This window comes from Cryptotermes secundus, unplaced genomic scaffold (genome assembly GCF_002891405.2).
Source record: "Cryptotermes secundus unplaced genomic scaffold, Csec_1.0 scaffold1558, whole genome shotgun sequence".
Taxonomy (NCBI): Eukaryota; Metazoa; Arthropoda; class Insecta; order Blattodea; family Kalotermitidae; genus Cryptotermes; species Cryptotermes secundus.
The window spans coordinates 236,980-261,526 of record NW_019737427.1 but is presented as its reverse complement, the minus strand read 5'-3'; the positions used below and the strand labels follow the sequence as shown (position 1 = coordinate 261,526).

At 38.8% G+C, this 24,547-nt stretch overlaps 1 protein-coding gene across 4 annotated transcripts in view; it reads right to left on the bottom strand.

Moving 5' to 3' along the window:
• Nucleotides 1-18,917, bottom strand: part of LOC111870442 — a 51,298-nt gene extending 32,381 nt beyond the window's left edge. For all 4 annotated transcript variants that reach the window (XR_002843851.2, XR_002843850.2, XM_023862743.2 and 1 more), the window contains exons 1-5: nucleotides 17,723-18,917; nucleotides 10,119-10,200; nucleotides 5,748-5,944; nucleotides 5,609-5,667; nucleotides 3,560-3,724 (exon numbers count right to left, since the gene is read on the bottom strand). Coding sequence is in view for 2 of the 4 variants with exons in the window: in XM_023862743.2 (XP_023718511.1) it covers nucleotides 3,560-3,724; nucleotides 5,609-5,667; nucleotides 5,748-5,944; nucleotides 10,119-10,200; nucleotides 17,723-18,860 (1,641 nt within the window). In the remaining 2 variants the exon portion in view is untranslated. The remainder of the gene's footprint in view (nucleotides 1-3,559; nucleotides 3,725-5,608; nucleotides 5,668-5,747; nucleotides 5,945-10,118; nucleotides 10,201-17,722) is intronic.
• Nucleotides 18,918-24,547: the final 5,630 nt, after the last annotated feature.

The following is a 24,547-nucleotide window of genomic DNA, read 5'->3' as shown; positions in this document are numbered from 1 at the left end:
AAAAACTAGATGTGTTTCCGTCTTCAGGTGAGATCTAGGTAATAGAGGACATGACATTTTGGAAACTGGATAGAACACTCAAAACATGCTGCACTGTATCATTTCATTACTCATTAATTATCCTCTAAGAGCCTAGCGACACCATATGGGGACCTTTAAAGTATAGCTGAGTGGCTGTGCGACACCGTATGGGTACGCACAGTCAACGCGTGTGCACAATGTTTTAAAATCGAATTTTAAGATAGAAATTCTTGTTCTACTTGCATTACTTTTGGGCACCCGCTTTATAAGTAGACAGTCTTCCCTCCTGCGTCATCTAATTGAGTGCAGAGTTCGACATCACACTTCATGCACTTTATCCATATGTAACTCCATTTCCCACGCGAAGAGCACACACGACACCTCACTCTCGTATTACAGGAAGTAGGCCAGTGATGTCCTCTAATCGTAACGCTTATAAAACATCGTAATTTCAACTATGCACCATGGCCCCATTTTGCAATGAAGAAGCTGAAACTGTGAGGCTGCTCATAAATCACACCATTCAGAATGCGGTACAGACGATTTTGAAGGGTCGATGAAGCAAGGGGGCATTGCGGGGATATTCCAAGAACAGTACCTCTGTGTGGTTAGTCCGGGGTATAAACAGGCAGTGTTTCATAAGGACAAAGCACGATAAGACTTCGCCCACACTTGTGTATACAGAAAAGTTCCCGACTGGAGAATGTGCAGTACAAACATAAACTTCCTTCTCCTTTTGCCAGATAAGACATAGTTAGACAGTGCGTCAGCAGCATGCATTTATACTGCAGAAACGTTCTGTGCAGAAGCTTTATGCATTTTTGTGGACAGACACTCAAAATTAGGAAAAAAATTTTTGGACTCAATTTAACAATTTTTACAGATTCTAAAATCTGTAAATTACAATATCTGATTCTATATTCCTTCTAGATAAAAGCAGCGTTTATTTCGTTCGTTTATCACAAAAATTGTAGAAATCACAGCATTTTCAGTAACATGCTTACAATTTTTAATACTCTACAATGGCGGATATTTAAATTAACTCTGGCCTGCTGTGATTACGGCAATTTAAACGGCCCGTCTCATAAAGGTTATTAAAAACAAAAGTTGTGATTGATGGGTATGCCACATACTAGTCTTATTTCCTTGCTGCAAATTTGTGACTGCTTTTTACTGCTTTAACAAGCAGATCTCTGCTTGCTATCTGCTTTTTGCTGTTTTACTACTTAGCTTACTCTTCAGCCCTAAGTATGGAGGTCATATGTTCCACCAAAATACTGGGCTTTTTCTGAACTACAAGGTGTTACAACCCAGGATACCATACTCTTTAGGCATTATTGTAAGAACCCCATATCCAACAACAAAAGGCAGCAATAATTGTAAACTACAGTAAAGTAAAGTGCAGTAATGTAAAGTAAAGCTGCCCCTGTGCTTAATTAGTTAAGCACTATGCCGTGAAGAGATGTGAGATGATTGGAGGTATAGCTTCAACTTTCTTGACCTCAGCACTAGATAGAGGTGAGGGAACAGCTTCACACCCCTTCTGCTTTAACCAAACGGAAAAAGCCCCCAGTACCCATTGGACAGGAGGCTGGGTAGAGTTGGTCTGGATGCTGTGGAGGAGAGGAAAATCATGCACTACCAGAAGTAATGGTGGGTACCACCAAAAATTGTATCCCAGCTACAGCACTGGAAATAATTAACTAATTTCAACCTTCTCCATGCTGCATTTCATTGAGAAATAAACACATTCTTTGTCCTTTCTTATTCTTCTCCTTGGTCAATTCTAGCTTAGGGTTCATTTGCTCTGGCCTGTCCTAATTAAAAGTAAACTTCTAAAAATATTAATCTTCCGAAGGTTGTACAGGATCACTAGGCAGATGATCCACCCATAGCTAGCAAGGGTCCTATTCACATAGGACAAAACAAACAGAAGAAACAGAACATGTATGCCCCTAGTGAGAATCAAACCCACAATCCCAGTGTTCAAATACAGGAACATTCATGTATTACTGAAGTGACCTTTTGAAACTCACTTCATTTATAGAGATAGTTTCATATCACAAAAAAGTGGGAAACAATGCCAAATATGCAATACATGGGGATGTAACACAAATAATTATAAATATGAAGTATGAACTCAACTGCTGCCTGCCTGACATAAAATACAAGAAGCAAAGAGAATTAAATGTCATGATAACACTGTAGATAAGCACAGAAGCATCAAATTTTCAGTTATTCTGTCAGGTTTACAGAAGCAGCCACATTATGTTTTTGAGTGCTGCAGCATTATTTCAGTGTTACTGCTAAGATACACAAATCCAGGCAACACGTTCCTACTAACCTATTGGGATACCTGGTTTTCACACACAACACCCAGAACTGAAGCCAATGCTTCCTATTTCAGTCTACTAAAAAGGTTGATGATTACTTTTGGTACAACATTATGTCCGGGGGTGGGGGGTGAAATGGAAATCCTCTGAAGGCATTATACATGGATGAAAACATAACACATGACCAAAATATTAGCATTTGTATGCCATCAAATCTTTCTACATCTCCGAAATTCTCACTTAACGGTATTGTCATGTGTTGGGTACGTCATGCAACAAATAACTTCACGTGGGTCTCGGATTTAGCGAATCTTTATTGGACACTCACTCTTACACACCTTACAATTATCACCACTTGCAGTGTCACTTGAGTTCTGGCCCAATACTCCAATGCGACATCTCAACTATCCGTGGCCGTGGTTGGAGCTCAACGGTCTTCGGCGGCGGCTATCCCAAGATTGTCTCGTTCTCAATACTCAATGCTCTGTACGTGTCGTAAGCTCTGCTTATACACAGGTTATGCGGACCGGATACCAGACATCATTTCTCATGTTTCCATTACCACTGTTCAGCAATCCGTTGCTTTGGGAACGTTCCTTATAGACTACACTTGTAACGTATTTCGTCTCATCCGTTGTTACTCAACGACAATTCGTTGCTACGATTTGTCGCTGCGGGAACTCCACAATTTCCATGTATTCGTTGTAGTGGAAGTGTCTGTTCCGATTGTAGCGGCTGTCGCGGTGGACGTATGGTAACGCATCACAGTATTATAACAAAAAGTGTGTCTGTACTTCAAACTTCAAACATATCAAAAAAACACTCTACACAATACTATTCTCATAAATGTGCATTACAAAACAGTTCTGTTTGTGAGCTCTAAGTTTTTCACTTTCTTCTGCCTATGATACCTTTAAATGAGAGTACAGGGTTGCATGAGCAAGCTGGACAGTGAAAAGAAGTGGCAGTCACTGTCTGATAAAAACTGGAATTTGTTTAAACATTTTAGACACATTCATTCATGAAAATCCATTTGGCTAAAGTTGAGCTTACAGACATGCACATGTCACGTAATAATCATATATTCTCAGAGTACTCAAAATTTAAAATCAAAAAAGCAAAGCCAATGACTGAATAAGCAGGAAAGCTAAAATTTCTTGTGACAGAGCTTGAAAATATTAAAAATATGTCATAATATTACGCACTGTTGTATCCTTCTTCATCAGCCACTTAATGACATCACTGTGTGTCATCATAGCAGCATGTCCACCATAACACTGCTGGCTGATAGCCCGTTGATTCAACACAGGATGCAGAAGCTTGGCCATCTTCACAGCAGGCATCAGTTCTTGATGATCCACACAGAGTTCCTGTAAGGAAACAAAAATTACAGTGTCATTCCCTGTTTGACTAGACTGTAAGCCACTCATAATTTGTATCACCTGGACAAACCACAAAAATATTTTTAAAAACACTCTTGTTTATGAACATCTCTTAAGGAAAAGTTTGATCCCTGGCAGCAGCAAGAGATGTTTCTTTTTTCCACAGTATCCACACTGACTCTGGGGACCAGCAAACCTCCTGGTGCTGACGACTCCTTTCCCAGAGGTAAAGGAGGGAGGGCATGAAGCTGACCACTCACCTCCATCTAATGTCAAGATCAAGAATGATAGAACTGTATCTCCACGCCCCCATTCATCTTCATGGTGTGAGGCTTAATTAATTAAGCACAGTGGCATTACCTTTACCTTATTGGATGGTGGGCATAACAAGCACCTGTGTCTGAAGTTGCTTAAAGTACAAACTTTTCACACACCAAATGGACAAAGGAGCATGCTGTCTTCCATACTTCAACTAGTTCTAATACTGTACAAACTGACATGTAAATATCCAACTAATTGTGACATGAGAGCTGGAAGCCAGATAGTGGAATAACAAGATGAAACTGTTGCTAAGCAATGGCACAGCTAACACATTTCTACAGCAACAAATCAGCCTGCGACAACATTGGAACTGTTGGAAGCAGGTCCTTCTATTCAGTCCTTGCCAAGGCCATTTACTGACCACCACCAACAGCAGCAGTTGAGTCAGTCTTCAGTTGCACTGTGAGCAGCCGCTACTTAGCAACGACTAGTGAACAAACAGAAGACTTTATATGTGCTGTAGTATTTGTGCTCTGTAGAATGTATACATCATTGTGAATGTTACAGTTATTTGCAGTTACAAGTTATAAGCATTCAATAAATCCAATTATCAATCCAAAGCCTATGTCTAGTCACTAACATGTGACAATATATTTGCAGTGTCTGATGTACTGTCTGAATATACCAGCAGAAGTAGGTATCATAAATTAACGTTGCTGACTTCATTCGCTGTTAAACCTTGGTGTGTTAGTTCAGCTTCACAACTTGAAATGATGCTACTTGATATTACTGTAATTTCTCATAATCCTTTTACAAAGGTTACTCTAAACTGAATATCAGTTAAAGCTGTGGTTGAAACAGTGAGAAAGACATTCCAAAACAGCAGCACTTTTCACAGACAATTTTCACTCGTGCTAAAATCAAAAGCCCTTCTGTAAGATTTGAGGTTTTCACGGCGGTGACTGCAAAGAATGCTGTCTTCTGGGATGTGGCTACGCAGGTCAAGGCACGGCTGGCAGCTTAGCCACACAGCTATTGGGTCATTGCTGTCACGGTAACCTTGCCTTTCCCTTCCCCCCCCCCCAACAGGATCCTATACCTGCTCTGGCCTGCTACCTGCTGGCCCATTTCCACAGACCCTTCCCATCTCTTCCCCTCTACTGATTTTCCATGTGGCCCCTCTCCCTTCCTTTCCTGTTCTTATTTAGCGGGGTGTCTTGACTGGCACTGTCTACCGACATCAGCTCATGCCGGTTCATTGCTCGCAGATTTCTTATACCCTGAAGATGCAGGTGATATGTTCCTCTGTAACACTGGTTAACAAAATACCTACACAGCACCACACCCTAGAAGACAGCATTCTTCAAAAGCCCTTCTGTTTGCAGCAACGATAAATACAACAAGGAAGTTTCTCAATTCTCTTAAAAACATAGCACTGTCTCTAAGGCAGAATGTGCAATATGCAGATATTTTGTCACACATCATATTTTGTAATGTTCCATTAGTATTTTTCAAGATCAGAATTTCCTGTGGCAAAACAACTCTCAAAAGCTGCCACAATCCATTCTGTGGTCAATTAATTTTACAGATGGTTGAACAAGTCTTCCTCACCTCAGATGTAACAGACTTGGCCCCAGCCACCTCTTGTGGACAGATTGGGAAGGTATTTGCTGCAAGAAAGAATAAAATGTCATCATCCGGCTTTCAGTTCCATAGTTCAACTCAGTGACATGTGAACAACCGAACTCACCCTTGTCCTCTAAGCCAAAGTTGAGAGCATCCCTCGATCGCATGCTGACATACATGATGGCCAGTACAGTAAAAAACAGTGCCGCCACGGCCAGAAGAATCATGGATACAAACTGAGAGTTGCATCCAAACTTCACCTCATCATCTGTGGTTTTGAACTCCTGAGCCAGATCTGACTGAGGCGAGAAGCCCAACCGCCTGCAAATGGGTGCACACCTGCACTCTAAGTGTATTACTGTCAGCAGGAGATCAATTTGAGAAAAACAATATCTTGATATTGATTAAAACACTGATTTCTCAGGCTTCAACTTCGAGAATTTTCAGAAACTTGCTTCTGCTCTGCACAGAGTACACAAACTACCCAGTATTATAATGGGTGACAACACTAACATGAATCAATTTGTAAACAAAATACCTCTCATCCCCTTCCTCCCCCTTAATTTCGCCAAAAGTGAAAAAGGGCATGGCCCTAAATTTTATAATTTTTTAAATAAAATAATTTGTGAAAAGTTGTTACTGAAAATGGATGCAATTTAAACACAGATAAGCACACTCTAGTGCAATGTGAAAAACTACTGACTGTTATAAATTGTGATTATGGTGAATAAACTGATCTATCTGAGAAAATTCTCATCTTGATAGGCCAGAAGTGGCCGCAGTACAAGGGACTTAGTCCCCCCCCCACTAGCAATAATCTTAAATTCAAAAAGTCAATCCTGAACAAGCCTCAAATGCAGCATTATCTCATTATAGAATTAATAATGTTTTGTATTCAAGTTCATTGTCAGCCCAGGCCATTCTACCTTGCTTAATCTGGGTTTACACTACACGAACTTTGATACTGCAATGTCATGATTAATTTTTCAAAACTCAATCGTTCTGGCAGATACTTATTTCTATACAATTGTACGGAAGAAGCACATGCAACCCCATAATAATTTTCTGCAAAAAGTAGTTTACATAGTGAACATACTATAGAACAAGCTAGTACTGAAAAGGGATTAGAATGTTTGGTTACTATATCTAATTGCTCTGAGTTTGATTTCAGTTCTGAGCCATACAACTGTAGTTAAATGTTTGATCTGCATCAAAGAGTACCATTTTTCCTTTCTTAGTTATTTCTTTCAATCCACAGCTTGAGATCTATAATAGCAAACATAATTTACAAACTTTCCTGTCTACGAAGATGACACTGCTCGAAAGAACATTACCCCTTCTTCCAAACTTTATTATTTATCAACAATTTTTTCCTAAATTTGATGTTTTTTAATTCTGCACAGTAACTGTTTGGATGACAGTAAAAAAAAGTCTAACAGGCTGGTTTGTACAGCCTTCCATGTCACCACATTCAATGACATACACATAAATTCACACACTAAGTGACTGAGTTTCATGACACCCAGTATGAACAGCATGCAATAAAGGCCATCTACAGAGCAACACATCTGACATACAGAACTTTGTTCAAACAGATGCTCAGCTGACTAATGCCATGGTGCAGCAGATCATACACTGACATACACTCTGCTGCAGGAATGCCATCATGACAAGAAATGCACAGTTCATTTCCATTAACTTTTGCTCATTTACTCTTTCAATGAGTCAGCTGGGAGCATTCTGTATTTCTGTCGAACCACTGTAAATACTGCACTGAACAACACATGTCTTGTAAATTATAGTTACACATATTTTCACCAAGACAAGAAACACCGCATGAAACTTAGTGGGGTCTACAAATGGTTTCAACAAATGACCAAGCAGTGGACTATATCAGTAACATTCACCATTTTTACCACTGCAGAAATGTGAAACAGAGTCTTTACAGATAATTGAAAAACTTCCGAGGCTTTACAGACTGAAATCCAAAATGGTTATTCAGATATTATCAGAATTTTAAGACAATATGAATGACATGATCACAAGGATTTCATAAAATTCTGTCAGTTAAATACACCTGGTAACCCCAGCATTATTAAGAAATGCAAGAATTGATCATCTTCCATGATGATGCACAACATGCCATGAAACATAAGGAAGTCACAACAGATTTTATACTAGCACATGTAAAATAAAGGATACACTACACTGTGTACAGACACTGCATCACCATATAACAAACATCATAATTTAAAAGACTGTGCCCAATCTGAAGGAATGTAAGCAGGACTATAACTTCTCCTTTGTTTTGTATGGATGTGAAACTTGGTATCTCATATTAAGGGAAGAACAAAGACTGGGGGTACTTGAGAACAGGGTGCTGAGAACATTTGGACCTAAGAGGAATGAAGTACACTCCTCACCACATATTACTAGAGTGGTCAAATCAAGGTCGATGCAATGGGCAGGGCATGTTGCACAAATGGAAGAGAACTGCATACAATGTTTTGGTGGAAAAATCTGAAGGAAGGAAAACAGTAAGAAGGCGGTGATGTGGATGGGAGGATATTAAAATGGATTTTAAAGAAATAAGATGCAAGTGTTTGGACTGGATTCATCTGATTTAGAATAATTAACTCTGGGTTCCATAAAATGCTGCGAATTGAGTGGCTGAGCAAGACAGAATCAGAAATATGGCATTGTTTAGAAATTAAATCAAGAGCTCTTAACCTACTGCTACTGCACATAAAATTCACAATTTATGCTTGTGTCATTAAACTGATGTTCATTGTTTCCTACAACTCTGAAAAGCAAATCCTTCCTGATTTTCATGAACAGGTAGACTCAATCAAGAGTACAAAATGCTGTGATGTGCTATGTAACAAATTACTATCAGCCAACAGAAGAAACTACTAAGATTAAGGCTGTGAAGTTGTTCTCATGCTTCACGACAGCACACATCCAGACACACCTGCTGCAAAACTGAAGTGCTCAATCAGTTAAACAAAGGTGTTAACTGCCATGCAGTCTGGATCTTACACACCACCAAAAGAGTTCTTACAAAGTAGAAGTTTCTTCTGAAAACGTCAAAGGAGAAGCAGGGAAACCAGAAACGTTCTTTAGAGATCAGAACATGAAGTCTACCATACAGTGGACTGGCACAGCACAATCAAGAACATGGAGACTATGCTGAAGAATTAAAAAATTCTCACCAATAAACTGACCTTGTCACCACAAAGAAATGACATAATTCTGGACTCAAAAACAAGAATTAGAGACCACCTCTCAAACTACATACATAAATGCAATGGCACTACTAATTTTCACACTGTCTACAGATAACGTATGGGGAAGCAGCAGCACATGCGCTCAACTGTTACTCATACATTCTTTAAGGAAATAACGCATCAAACATGTTTCATATTCATGATTTATTTCAACCGTCTTCCACTGATATATTGATAAATATATATTTTAGTTATTTTAATATGAAGACAAGGCATGCAATGAACTAGTTTGGCGTAGATTGAATAAGCACCTGAATATGGCACTTTTGTGCCGAAACACGTAGTGCAAGAGAGAAGAGGAGATAGATGAGTGTTTGCACTGGAAGACGGTTGAAATAAATCATGGACTTAAATCAGTGCAACAGGACGCTAAAATATAACATGTTTCATATTACTTCTGCATTGGCTGCAGTTTGTGATAACTCTGTTCTCATGCCAATCTACTGCACAGAAATCAAGCTCAGAACAGCTTTTGTGAATTTCAAATTAGAAACAAACATTCTAGCTCCTCCAGCTACAATCAAACTTGTTCAGTTCTGTGTCTGATGAAAAAAAAAATATTAAGCATGTGTAGTAGTACTGCCAAATTGAACACTACTGTATAATGAAAAATGATGTAAAACCAAGCAAAAGGAACACAAATCAATTAAATACTCAAGAAGTTCAGTTTCTCTGAACGCCAGCCAACAACAGAAAAAATCAAGCTTCTTCAGTTTTTGGTCTGATGAAAAAAAATATTAGGCATTTTAAGTAGTACTGCCAAACTGAACACTACTGTATCCTGAACAATGATGTAAATCCAAGCAAAAGGAACACAAACAAATTAAAAAACACAAATAATTTAGTTTCTCTTAACTTCAGTCTACAATTAACAGAAACATTTAAGCAACTAAATTCTCAATCCTGATCTTCAATAACTGAAACTGAAATTGGCATTCAACAGATACTATATGGAATTTCCTTAGTAACATCATTCACTGCTTACCAAAGTACATACATCTACTTCTTTTATAAACTACTTTCAGTCAGTGGATACTTCAGTAGATGGCTATAATTTCTTTCATATTAAAAATTACTTCATCCAAAAACAGCTAAAACTGAGAATGTTCAAACGTTTAGTGCCAACACCTAAAAAATTTTAAAATATCCCCTACTCTTCTTTTAATGTACATACCAGACTATGAAATGTAACTGTGTAACAAAAGTACCTGGAGGGGTTGAAAAGGCCATCAGGTGAGTTTGACACATCATCGTTCTCCTTCACATCAAAGATGCTCGATGGTGTAGATCCTGGCAAATCAAATGAGTCATTTACATCAATATGCCAATAAATGCAGGAACTATTCAGCCGAGAATATTTATCTTGTTCAGAGCCCATAATATAACTACTCCAAGACTAATTTTGTGTTTCACTATTTACACACTAACATCAACTTCAAGACAGTGCAAGGTAAAGTTTATTATCTGGATGTTATATTTTTGTTCCACATAATCAAACAATTCTGAGTGCTATGTAATGGGTTGGCTTCCAAAATAAATAGTTCCATGGTTTAAGTTGCACTGTGAACTGTACAAACTGAACTGAACACCTCAGCTCAGACACCTTTTTACTGCTCAAGCAGCAATACTCAGGGCTACAGGCTGGATGGCTGAGAAAGTGGGATTTGATTCCTGCAAATGCCAAGGGATTTTTCTCTTCTCCACAGCATCCTGACCGGCAAGGGGGCCCACAGTCTCTTATTCAATGGGTAACAAAGGCTCATTCCCTTGAGGTAAAGCAGCAAGGGCATGAAGCTGACCACTCACCTCCATCTTGTGCCAACATTAACACTGGTGGAGCTATACCTCCACTCCCCATACATCTTCATAGCATGGTGCATAATTAAGAACAAGAAAAACTTTACCTTGCCCTTATACTCAGTCTTGGCTTATTTTGATATTGCAGTCAAATTTAATTGTGGTTAACAGAGGTCATTCTTGTTCTTGTTACAATATATTCCATACAAAATCATCTTTATTATAACAAAATTTGTAACATGGAACAAATCTCCATGCATTATCTTTGGAAATGAAAGTGTCATTAAATAAACTAAGAATAAATAGATATAGTGATAACTAATGAACCACAGGAGCCAGGCATGAGAGATCTGTTATGTAGATGAATCATAAACATGTGTACCAGTTACCTCAAAAACACTGTCTGTGTATTTCCTTGTTTTATAATGTTTTAGTGTTCGTTTTATAGTTTTTTGATACTTTTGTGTTGGACTGTTAGGTACTGTGAACTGCTTATCTTGCATAAAGCTGTTTACTTTCCACTGGTATTTTTCGGTTAGTATGGCTATGGTTTTCCTTTTTCTTGCTTTTGTTATGGTGACTTCATTTCCTCTTCATTTGTTTCTTATGTTATTAATTTCCAATCTTTTTTCTCTCTTATAATGTTCTTATTATCTTGCTGGTCGACTGTACTTCTTTTGGCTTATTTTGGACTTCACCCATCGTCTGATATGTAAAAAACAAAAGACCACGACGTTTCAGAGACTGGATCTGTCTCCATCTTCAGGTGGATAGGGAAGGATAAACCTACTCAGTTGGGCCCGTTAGAAAGAGCTAGTCTCAATCACTGGACAAACCCTGGTCTGTAGAAAAACAACCTATGAACAACCGACAACCGGTTCCATCAGTTGGAGAAAAGAATAAAATCACAGCAAAAACATGACAGAAAAATTGTGGCATGATTCTTTATCCACGCAGATTAGGCATGCATTATCCAGTTTTTACTTCCATTTTTAACTGAATTCATGGAAATTAACCTATACTTCTGTTTCTTTACATTGTTGACAAGTGCATGCTTGGCACAAATTTTCTATCTTGTTTTTACTGTGATTTTATTCTTTTCTCCCAATGATGGAACCGGTTGTCAGTTGTTCATAGGTTGTTTTTCTACAGACCAGGGTTTGTCCAGTGATTGAGACTAGCTCTTTCTAACGAGCCCAACTGAGTAGGTTTATCCTTCCCTATCCACCTGAAGACAGAGCCAGAGCCAGAGCCAGATCCAGTCTCTGAAACTCTGTGGTCTTTTGTCTTTTACATACCAGACGATGGGTGAAGTCCAAAATAAGCCAAAAGAAGTACAGTATACACCATCGTCAGAATCCTTTCAAGTCTATTTGCTGGTCGACCTTTTTAATAGTCTATAATGATGTGGTTCTGTTATAATCATCTCACTGGGCCTCTACGTCCGGCGCCATATTATTATAATTGTTGTTAGCCCTTACATTGGGCTACATCTTCTAACTATCTTTGCATGTCACCTCTACCCACTCAGTGCAACTCTGCGTCGGGCGCCTTGTTCTTCTATTGTCCTCTCGTGTTGGTCTCTACACACTCAGTGAGACTTCCACCCTGACACGTCGGTCGTCATATTATAACGGCTCGCTCATTGTGTCTACTTACTTTACTGTCATCTTCGGCTGCTGGACTGCTATGGGGGATGGCGGCTACAGCTGGCTTTACCCTTCTTCACTTATCATACTCGCACACCTCTAATCTTTAGGGTAATGGGTTTTGTTTGGGCGCCAGTAAACTGCTACCATCAGTTTACATATTTAGGAAAGGTGTGAAGGATTGATAAGGGGGTAGCAGTTGTGGGTATCTAGTTCTCCAGTAGAGCTAAGATTCTGTCCTCGGGTCGTTTGGCAGGGTCTCGCTCAGAAAGGGAAGTGGGAACTCCTGTTATAACACACACATCTTGTTCCACAAGACACTTTATTAAACTGTTGTCCATAAGGGACACCACTACAGCACTAGATTGAATTTGCGTCTGCTTGGTTTGCGATCTGGAATAAGACTTTTAGCAGACTCCCTTCTCCTCGAAACACTCGGAGTCATCTCGGTCCACAAGTCAACTCCCTAAATTAGGAGGACTGGTCATTTTCAAAAAATGGGAGTACACTAATTAAGTATTCCCCCAATCCGTTTAGGTATTACAGGGAATTTAGGCGCTAAAACTTAACGTAAATCCTGTCAGTAGCTTGACAAATGTTAAGCTTGGCTTGGGGTTGAGAGACCACCCATCTTTTAAGTTATGGGTTCAAAACTGTCACATACTGTATTCTCAAAGGATTCACACAAGTAAAATTTTGTGTGACTTTCTAAAGGGCCAAGCTTCCTCTTTCACTTCACATCTGTGTTGACCAGTCATTTTTCTTTTGTCTTTTTCATAGGAGAGTTTGGCTTAAAACTCCTTCTTGAGGGGAAGAAATAACCTATGTACCTCTCATCCATTTCCTGTATGTAACAAGTAAACCTAACCAAATATGTTAATTTACATGGATCAAAACATGCTACTAAATTAAATTCAGCTGGGGTTGGCAGATCGGTTACACTGTTATGCAAAGCTTATTTATTACAGTTTCTGCTTCTAATGCTAACGTTTCTAACTAATTTTTCCGTTCATAGTGCAAATTATATTTCAGTCCTTCATTTAATAATTGTATCTCTTCTTGTGTAAAATGTGTCTGTGGTTTATTACTATGGGGTAATTTCTTCTCTTTTGTTGTGTTTTCTATTTGTGCTTTGGATATGTTGATATTTTTTGTTGTTATTTTTGGTTTATTATTTTCATTTTCCTCCATATTTTTTTTATTTATCTATTGTTCTAGGTTATTCCAGTTATATTTCCATGTGTGTGCTTGGCATATACACGTGATAAAGATCCCCGTTAAGCTGGTGTTTCATTTTATAAACAAATTTTATTTCATTTTTTATTTGTAATGTCTGTGCTTGTGTTTTAGCTGGTATGTTATGTTGGTGTTTTTTATGTGTGCATATTTTTGGACTGTCTTCATTTTAAGCATGTTTTGTTAAAATTTATATTTGCATTGCAATGCAGCAATTTCCTCTTACATCTTAAAAAATCCTGCGTGTGAGATGGACAATAACAGGATTAAATAAGTGATGTGCGACAGGATGCTACAGTACAATATTACCTATTTACTACTACTATAATAATAATTACAACTGAAAGCAGTAAGAAATGTTACCTAGGTGCGATATGGGGCACACGGTAGCGTAGTTGGTTGAGGCACTATGCTACAAGCCAGAAGGTTGCAGGATCGAATCCCGCAATTTACCTAATCCTTCCAGCCGCACTATGGCCCTGGGGTCAACTCAGCCTCTAACAGAAATGAGTATCAGGAATATTCTTGGGGGTAAAAGGTGGCCAGCGTATAAGGTTGACAACCTTACAGCCATCTATGAGCCAACTGCCTAGAAAATGTAGAAACCTCCACATCTCACAACCATACGGGCCAGGCCCACCTTTATATCTATTATGCCATTCTTTTTTACATTTTATTAACCCTTGTGGTTTACAGAAATGTCTGACGGTCCCATACAGGAATTTTTTAAGAAAAGGCGTGTGACTTCAGTCCTAGGCATACAGACAATTCTCATGATAGTGATGAGGAATCACAAGCTTCTGACAAATTTCACTACAGGAGTGCAACAATGGACACAAAAAAAGGTCCATCTTTACAATGAAAGCTACTTATCATTGGGCTTTACATGGACTGGTTATTCAAGTTGTCCTATTTTTTGTCCCTCAACTGTGGCAAACTGCACAAATGCATAAATGAGTCTTATTGAACACCACCCTAAAGAACTGTGGAACAAAAATTAAACAATATTTTCTTTCCCTTTCAACACAAGTGTATGAGTGGCTGAGGAACCCTCAGTCTGAATCATCTGCTCAGTCTGAGAACTTGACTTTAAGAGAAAAGGAAGAGCTGCAGTCTGATTAAACACTCAAGATGAGATTTACTGGCAAGTTCTGGATTTCCATGAAAGAAGAGTATCCTGCCATTCACAGGACAGTAATAAACATAGTGCTGTAATTTTCAACTTCTTACAGGTGTGAACAAGCTTTTTCTTGTTTAACAAGCATCAAGAGCAAAGATACTCATAGAAATCATCTCATTTCAGTACAAAATGAACTCTGTGTGTGCTTACCAAAAGTCTGACTCAGAATTAAGTATCTGTGCAGCAAATGTTTTTGATGATGCAGATGACGTTTTTGTTCATATTACTTTCAGCAAACTTACTATTCAACACTGTCAATAAATGTTCATGTCGTAAACAGCACTAATTACGATCAGTTTATAACCTTTATTTACATTAAATCCAGAGCCTACTAACACTAATTTTTATGCAAGGTTCCTCCATGGTTAAAAGGTTCAGAAAGGCTGGCATACACTACTGGCCTGTTGATACAAGATGAGTTAAAACAAACACTGTGTGGGCTGATGTGCATAGAATGTGAGCCTCCCACCACACCAGATGAATGAATTGTGGCCCACCACCAAATCATCTCCCAGTGTAATACTCATAAGAAGGTAAATTTTCATGACTTCTGATCTATGCTTCTTGCCAGATGTTCATATTATTGTACAGATTACAGCATAAATTGCAAATTGCAGCTGATAACATTTAATGTGTAATGTAAACTGACTGTCACTTTACTAACATGAATTAAATACAGTTTCATATTTTATTCCTTCATTTACACAGTCTGAGAAAGCACTCTGGTCGCAAAAAAAAACCAATCTCAAGATTATGACAGACTTAAAGGTTTTCAGCATCCCTGAATACCAAAAAAAAATGGCTTTTGGAATGCCCTCTATCTGTATGTATGTGCCCATAACAAGAACTTGACTGGCTGAATCATCAAAGGTCAGTGCCAGGTTGATACAAAAATTCTATCTACAAAAATACAAACTCCCCAGCACAAAATTGCAATATTCTTGAAAACTGCTCTTTTGAGGATGCAGACACAATGCCACACCAACACTACTTGGAACTTGTAGCATATGCCGAAGCAAAAGATGCCTCCATGTAATAGGAAGAAATTTCTCTTCAGTTTCTACTTTGCAACAGGATTTGTTCTCAAGTATATGGACATTACTCCACCTTCTTGAAAGTTACACAAATGTATCACTCTCAAGATTGCAGTTCACCTTTCAAACAAGAGTTAGAGAAGACTCAACCATGAATCTTGATTCACTTTCATGCATCATGATTTCATGTGACTCTGTCATATTGGATGCAGCACCAAAAACTGGACAAAGCAGCAGAGGCATGAACACAAAGTCAGCCTGAATTATGGTAATCTTACATTATGCGAGAATGCATTCATAACAAACATGCCCACTGATACATATGCAGATTTGTGAACCCAGATGTATGTGCACCAAGAAAAGAATAAAAATACAGCTCCTGTGCAGATTGTTGGATGTAACCAACAAGCAGTCGCTGCCAACTGAAAGAAATAAAGAACCTGTTGGATACAATGCCAATATCCCACCCGCATTCAGTGCCAATCAGAATGTAATATTACATTCACACAGCCTATCAAAGCCTGGCCACCCAATGTATAGTAAACTTATGCAAAATCAGACACCATTTAACGCCCATCAATCTCTAGCCCAATCCTTCACATTACTGGGCCAATGTACTGAACTTCAATATTCTCCTCAATTGTAAGATTCCATGGCTGCATTACACTTCATAGTCAGTTAGGACTTCCTTAGTTTGGGATATAAAATGAAAAAATCCAGCCTTTTTCCAAAGGGGGTTTCCATGGATGTTCTGCCATCTTTCATCTTAAAAAATATGCACACAAAGCATAAAACATTCTATTAATCTTAAAATTCAACATTAAAAAAAAATTTCACTTCTACAATGACTTACACAAGCACTCACATAGCTGTACTATTGATACCATCATCAAATCATAATTCAGTGGAAGAAGAAACCCATGTAATAGGGGCACAGGGGCAGAAGACAATACACAGTGCCTTTGTAAACTACAATTCTAATGTGCGCATGCACATACACACAAAAGTTGTTCTATTCAATTAAGCCCATATATCTGCATACAGATGAGTAACACATCAGTTTGCCTGAACACATCACTATCAGAAATTGAACCATATATTATAGCGTTCAGCCACAGCCTCTGAATCAAAATATTTGCACTACACTTCATAGGCAAGTAAGACTTCCATAACTTGGTACATAAAGTGACAAAATCCGGCCATTTTCCAAAGGATTTTTCCATGGATGTCCTGCCATGTTCCATCATAAATACATGCACACAAAGCACATGGCAATCTATACTTTTATAATTCAAAAATATATTAAAATTTTACCTCTAAAATGCCATGAGATCATGAAACATATATGAATGCACAAGCTTCTGTTATGTTAATGTCCACTTCTACACCACCAACTAATCAAAATGGAATTTACAGAATTTTTCATCATCCTGGTACACACCTGCATGGAAAAAGTAATGGTATGAATCTACACTTCGTTTACCACCACCCATTATTAGAAATTTTCATTCTGCGCTCACAACAGATTTAGGGTGATAATGGCTGGTATAAAGCGTCTATAGTATATAGCTTATCACTGGATCTGAACTATGGCTGTGATCTGTTTACCATATAGTCATCATATTCCAACTCTCACAAGACAAGATAAAGGAATTCATGTGGATAACTTTAAACAAACTAGTCTGGAACTCAAGAAGTTCCTGAAATCTACTTCCAGTAACATGTTCCTCAACAGGAAAGGGATGATCTTCTCAAGTTACAACTCTGGGTAAATTTAATCTTAAAAGGTTCAGATGTAAGGTTCACAAAGTGTAGAACAGAAAACAAAACCACCAAAGAGTTTAGGAAACCTGTATGGGGAATTAAATTTTACATATCTTCAGTGGGTTAATGCCATACTGTTCTACCATACCTACCTCGAGTTCCAAAGGTACCAGACAGCCTCTTAACAAAGTTGGACTGGAATGGTGAATGTGCTGATCTGTTTGCTGTCAAACTATCAGCAATGTTGGTAGTACTGCCTGCTGACTGAAATGACTTTCGAAACCGAAGCAAAGTATTAGCACTACTACTATCACCACCACTGTAATCGCTTTTGTGCTTAGGTCTAACAGAAGACAGGCGGGAAAGAAAGGAAGAACAAGGTGCACTTGCTGAAGAACTAGATGTAGGCAGTACCAGACTGGCATTGCTTTCCAATGTCTTGCTGTCAATATCAGAATCTGAACCGGTCTCGAAACCATCGTTAACTACAGACGAGACCGTAGGACGAGATGAAAGACGGCGGACACTAGAATTGCTTAATGAACCTGGGTTTAAGCCTGGGCTAGAAAGATGTGAATGCCTCTTTTTACTCGGATCACTCTCAGGAATTAACGTTTTCGGCACACTGAATACATCATTTCGGGAATTCATTTCTTTGCGAATACCCAATCGACCGGGCGTAACTGAATATTCACTCAGCCTCCCCGTCGATTTTCTTCTTGGTGTTCTGAAATTAGAACTTGGGGGAGGCATGCTGCTGTTTAACCGCATTTTCAAATCATCGTTTTCACTGTCTTCATCACCAGAGCTGAAACGTGATGAACTTCTGCGCCACTTACTAGCAACCGTTACGTCACTTGACCCTCCCGACTGTGCCATGAGTAGTTTCAACTTTTTCTTTAAAACGTTTCGCGATGTCTCTGTAACTGGCCCTGCTGGAAATCCATATTCTTCAAGTTTACACCTTAACTCACTATCCGACAAACTTTCAACTGACAAGTTTCGTACTGGGGTTCTGAAATTAGAACTCTGGGGAGGCATGGAGCTGTTTAATCGCATTTTCAAATCATCATTCTCATTGTCTTCTTCGCCAGAACTGAAACGCGATGAACTTCGACGCCATTTACCAGTGGTCGTTACGTCACTTGACCGTCCCGCTTGCACCATAAGAAGTTTCAACTTTTTTAATAATACTTTTCGTGACGTTTCCGTAATTGGTCCTGCTGCATATCCATATTCTGCAAGTTTACGCCTTAACTCACTACTCGATAAATTTTCTACTGACGCCATTTTCAAAATTTCATCACAATTCTTCACGCGTCGTTCTTGAAACAACACAACACTACACCAGCACCACCTAGCGATTACGTGCCAAATAGAGTTGGCCTGTTCGTTAGGGCGGGCAGATCAAATAGGGGTAACAGTACGTATCTAGATGGCGCATTATGCGGTCTACCTAAGGATCGCGAAGAAAAGCAATGTACAGTAGAAGTTGTAGAATTCGAAAGATTGTAATTCCCGGTACGTCGTTATGTGCGGACAAATAGGAGAGCGACTATTGCCTCAGCTAAGTGTTATATATACGTGTATATATACACGTATCAATGCAACACTAAGAGTCAGCTTTGTTATTTAGGATTCATAAAATAAAACTAGAGAGCATGCCCGAGTACATCCAGTAATATAATAAAAGCGTTTGAAGAACGGAACACGGTATCGGCCTTATTATTCCTTGACATTAAAAGCGCATACGACAACGTCCATTGCGGCACTTTGATGGATGGACTCTAGGCAGTAGGTTTCTAGGGAAACCTGTTAGCTTTCATCTTTAACCTGGTCTCCGTAAGGGAACTACAAGCAAACTACGGATGACTAGATCCCAGTGGCATGCGGTACTGTTTTTGGTAAGGGAAGCAGTGGTATCTAATAAACGAACTGATAGCAATCAACTCATCAAAATTTACGTCACTTATTGAGTCAGTATGGTCGTTTTGTATTCTGTTCAATAAACCTGTAAATACTGTACTGTTCTCGGTGTGAATATTCAGTTCATGATCATATTTCCTCAACAAGTGAACTAATTCCACATAATTACCTTTCGTCATGACCACGGAGGGCAAGTTGCCTGTTTCCTAAATGGCAGATGATATCAATCAAGCCTTTCATTATTTCTGCGAGATAAAAATGAACCGCCGTGCCGTCTTATCAATAAATCGTACCAGAGCAGACCACACCTGTCTAAAGCAATCCTAAACAGATTTAACCTTGTGTCTATGGCCAAATGCAAATATGGTGATGGGCTGTAAACGGAGGAACATATCATCTGGGACTGTAAACTGTACGAGGACCAAAGGGCAACAATGATGGACATTCTGTCTGAGAACAGCAAAAGGAATACCCAAAGTCAGTTACAGAGCTCTTAAGGCTAGAAAAAAATATTTCTGCAAGGCGTCGGTTACTTCATAAAAACATTCCTACATTTATATAAAAGAGATATGTAAGAAAAGTAAAAGGAATAATTTTACTGATTATTAACAGCATACTCTCATATTTAAGTTAAAATCTACATTAAGAATCGCGAGGTAACCGATATTATAGAATAAGATCTTTATAAGAATGTGCTGTAGAAGCCCGGATGGGAATTGCCTAGGACTTTTTTGAATTTATAATAATTCTATAATAAAAAAACTTAAAAGGAAAATTCTACTCTATGTATGACGCCCTGAAGTTATCTCGAAGAGCGGCCTTTTTTCAGGTACATAAGAATGTCTAGTGCAACATTTGATCAACTACCTATTCTATTTGGTCAAGGGGTTACATTTCAAGTTTCCTGTATCAGAAAGTCTGTGTAACTAGAAAAGAATTTAATATGGAATAATAAATAAATTTCTTCTAAGTAGGTGTTTTGAGTAGTGAAATCATCCACTGATGATAGTCTGAATGGCCATCACCAGGTGTCTTCTATCCTGCTAAAATTGTTGCACTGTATGTCAAAATTTCGTATTGCGTGTGAACGCGATATTTCCTGATTAAAATAGACTGACTTTAATTAAAACAAATTAATTAAGATCCCAATATTTTCCTTATGGTCGCCGTCTCAACTACCACCATATTATGATAGGATCAGTATTATTATCTTCCACTGCAGAAGATTAGTGCACGAAATTAGAAAATACAGTCATGCATTACGTCGGACGAAAATTCACACTTGAGATGATGTGAGCAACTACTCAAACATAAGTTTCCTCAGTGTGCGCCTGATAATCTGGAAACCAGTTGCCTGACTGAAATTGGCGACGTTTGTAGGAAATTGCGGTTGCGTTGTATTTGCCAGTTTCCTTGGTTGTACCCTCGGCCTTAAAATTTATACGTTTCGTTGTTTCAGTTTAGTAACACTATTATTAACGATACGATGCAATCCCAATTATTTCCATCATCATCATCATCATCATCGTCATCATCACTGGCACGACAGCCCTTTGTGAGCCCTCGCCTTCCTCAGGATTGCTCGCCATACTTCTCTATTCGATGCTACATTCCTCCAGTTCTTTATACCCAAAATTCTTATGTCCTGCCACACACATTTTTCCCATCTCAACCTTGGTTTTCCCACTCTCCTGTTTCCTTCTGGTTTACCCAACTGTTTCCAGTTTAATAAAATATGGACAGCCTTTCCAGAATACTGTGACACGTTAACTTTCCTTGTAACTAAAAATACAATAATTGGTGGATTTTGTTGTGTCATGCTAAAACCCAGACTTTAAAACATGTAATTTAGCCAAGTAGTTCATTCCAGAATTTCATTGTACCATATGATAAACCAAAATGAAACGTTAGCTACACGTAATACAAACTGCTTTACAGTAAAAAGGCGCTATCCCTGTAAAAGGCCGTTACGGCTCAGAGGGTTGTGAGATTGTCAGCCTGAACGTCTTAAGTGCATCTGGGACCATAAGAATGACGTTAGCCAAATTTTGAAAACTGAAGATATATCCTAAGAGACTACACGGTGTGTCCAGGATCCGTTAGGACTCTCTTCTTTTTTATTTTGCCCTGCAATGCCATCTGTTCGCGAGTTGTGGCGTTAAGATTCTTGAAGTTTCAGCTGTGGCTGTCTATAATTTCAAAGCGCAAGCATCGCTGCATCATGTGTTCTGACGGTTCTGACCGTTCTGACCCTGAATGTAACAGTACTGTTCTGACGCTCGTCGGAAAATGGCAGCTGAACGGAGAGCCAATATCAAATTTTGTTTGAAGTTAGGCAAAACAGCCGGAGAAGCGTACGAAATGATGAAAAGTGTGTACGGTAGTGATTGTTTGATTCGCTCGATCATTTTTCGATGGTAGGCTGTATTTCGTGACGGCAGGGAGGACATTGAAGACGCTCCACGTGCATCAAAGCCGAGAACAAGTCGCACTGAAGAAAATGTGAAAAAAGTTACCGAAATCCTTGCATCGCATCAGACAGATGTTTCTGGAAGACTCATCGAGGAGCTTTTGGGAATAACGGAAAGTACTGTGCATCAAATTTTGGCAAACGGAAGGTCTGTGCGCGGTTTGTACCGCACGCGCTGTAAGGCGATGAAAAACATGCCAGAGAGGAACACTGCAAAGACATGTTAGGGCTCGAACACACACAGCGACATCGGTCGTACGGAAAAATGTCGTACGATTTTTCTTTGCCGTACGACCTCCTTTTCACACTAGAGACCAAATACATTTCTTTGCTCTACGACTGGCGTACGGTAGATGTCGCATGCGTCACATATGAAAGCTAAGACTACACTTTATATTCTACTACTTGATGCGACATGAACCGTACAGACGTCGGTACAGCTGTCTTTGTGTGTCGGCCTAAAGTGATACAGAATTTACAAAATAGATTGTTACTGGTAACGAGATATAGTGTTTTCAATATAAGCCTCTCACAAAGCGGCAGAGTGCAGCGTGGTTGAGCCCAAAGAAGCCAGCCGAAACCAAAGAAAGTGCGCATGCAAAAGGACTGAGTAAAGACAGTGTTAACCGTTTTCTTCGATTCCAAAGCAATCATTCACAAGGAATTTCTGCCAGGTCAAACAGTGAATTCTGATTATTAGCTAGGAGTCCTCAATCATTTGTGGGCGAGAATTCTTCGAATTTGACCTGAATATCGAGAGCAAGGTTCCTGGTCACTCCTCCACGACAATGCCCCACCCCACAAATCAAAGATCGTGCGCGATTTTTGGCCAGAAAAGGGATCACAGTCCTTGATCATCCTCCATATTTGTCAGATTTGGCTCCAGTAGATTTCTGGTTCTTCCCAGAAGTTAAGTTGGCAATGAAAAGAAGCCGTCACAACACCATCCAGGACATTCAAAGGGGAATATACCACAGTTTTAAATGCGATTCCACAAAAGGAGTACAATGACTGTTTTCGAAGACTTTTCAATCTATTCCAGCTATGTATTGATTTAGGAGGAGACTATTTTGAATACAGAGTGTGAAATTTCAAAAGAATTCACGTCTTGTATTTTTAATGAACATAGTCATAACAGAACCTGAACACACTGAATAAACATGCTCAGTCTTAGACATCTGTGACAAACTGTAATCTAACACATACAAGATGTAAATTGGAGAATGTTTCAACTCATTGATAATTCTGTCATTAACAGAGCTGTGCACCATTTATTTTGATTCACGTTAAAGTGTCTTGTATGTAACCACATTCCTACAATCAAGCTGTAACACAATTGAAATTCACTATCACACAATTTGTTTAAGTCAGTAACCATTTTTGTTGGCACATTCCATACCATGCAGTCTTTATGTATAAATCCATTTAAATATTTTTTTACTTCGTAATTATGACTGCAAAGTTTCTTTTAAAACATTCTACATGTCAGTACTCTTTTATCTGATCCTGTATGTGTAAGCAGTCTTCCACACACTCTGCAGTTAGCCAACTTGGAGACTGTCAATGACTGATGCTTTAAATGAAGTTATTCCTTGTAAGTGTTCCAAAATGTCCTGGTTTTAATACTTCAAAACACCACATTAACAAAAAAAGGTGGTTTTTATCATTATAGGAAAACTCCTGTGTTTGTAATTTGTTTAATGACACAGTTTGTGAGAGCCTCCATAGCTTTAAATGATCAGATGACAGTGAATAATGAACTGGAAAGGAATCTGCCATAGCCTGATTTAATATAATAGTCCACATTTGTCTGGAAGGGCTGAAGGAAAACTATATTGTGTCCCAGTCAGTCTTCCTAAATGTTTGTAAACTTCTACCAGACTGCACAGTATGCAAGATGGTATCGGAAAGTTCCCGGATTCTTAATGTTGTAACTGACTCGGTGAAAGAAGATGAGAGGGGAGGCCAAGGTCACACTTCCGAAAGCCTGTTGCGTCAGTCTGCCATATGACACTGCACTGTGAACACACATTGTTTTTAGATGAGTGCTTCAACTTCCTGTTTCATTTTGTCTATGATGGATGGCAAAATCGAGGAACGTGTCTTCATCAAGTTTTGCATGAAGCTCAGTAAATCTGGTACCAAAATCCTTTAAATGCTTCATGAGTCTTTTGGAGAACATTCTTTAAGCAGACAACGCTTTTTGAATGGCATTCAGGTTTCCAGGAGGGCAAGGTTGCAGTTGAAGATGACAAATGTTATAGGCGACCAAGCAGCAGCAAAACGACAAAAAATGTTTAAAAAATTTTAGAACTCACCCATGAAGACCATCACCAAACAATCCATGAGCCTGCAAACACCACTGGGAACAGTAATGGAGTGTGCCAGGATATCTTAGATTTAGTAGGAGTTTAGGAGGTCAGATGGGATGGGGGTGGCACCAAACCAGCAGTTGACTATACATTTTTCAATGGAAATGGGAATGATAATCATGAATTAGGTACAGGTACATAAGAGAATTATATCAGTAGTTAAATGGATAGAGTTCGTTAGTGATAGGATGCCTTACAAAATACTAAGA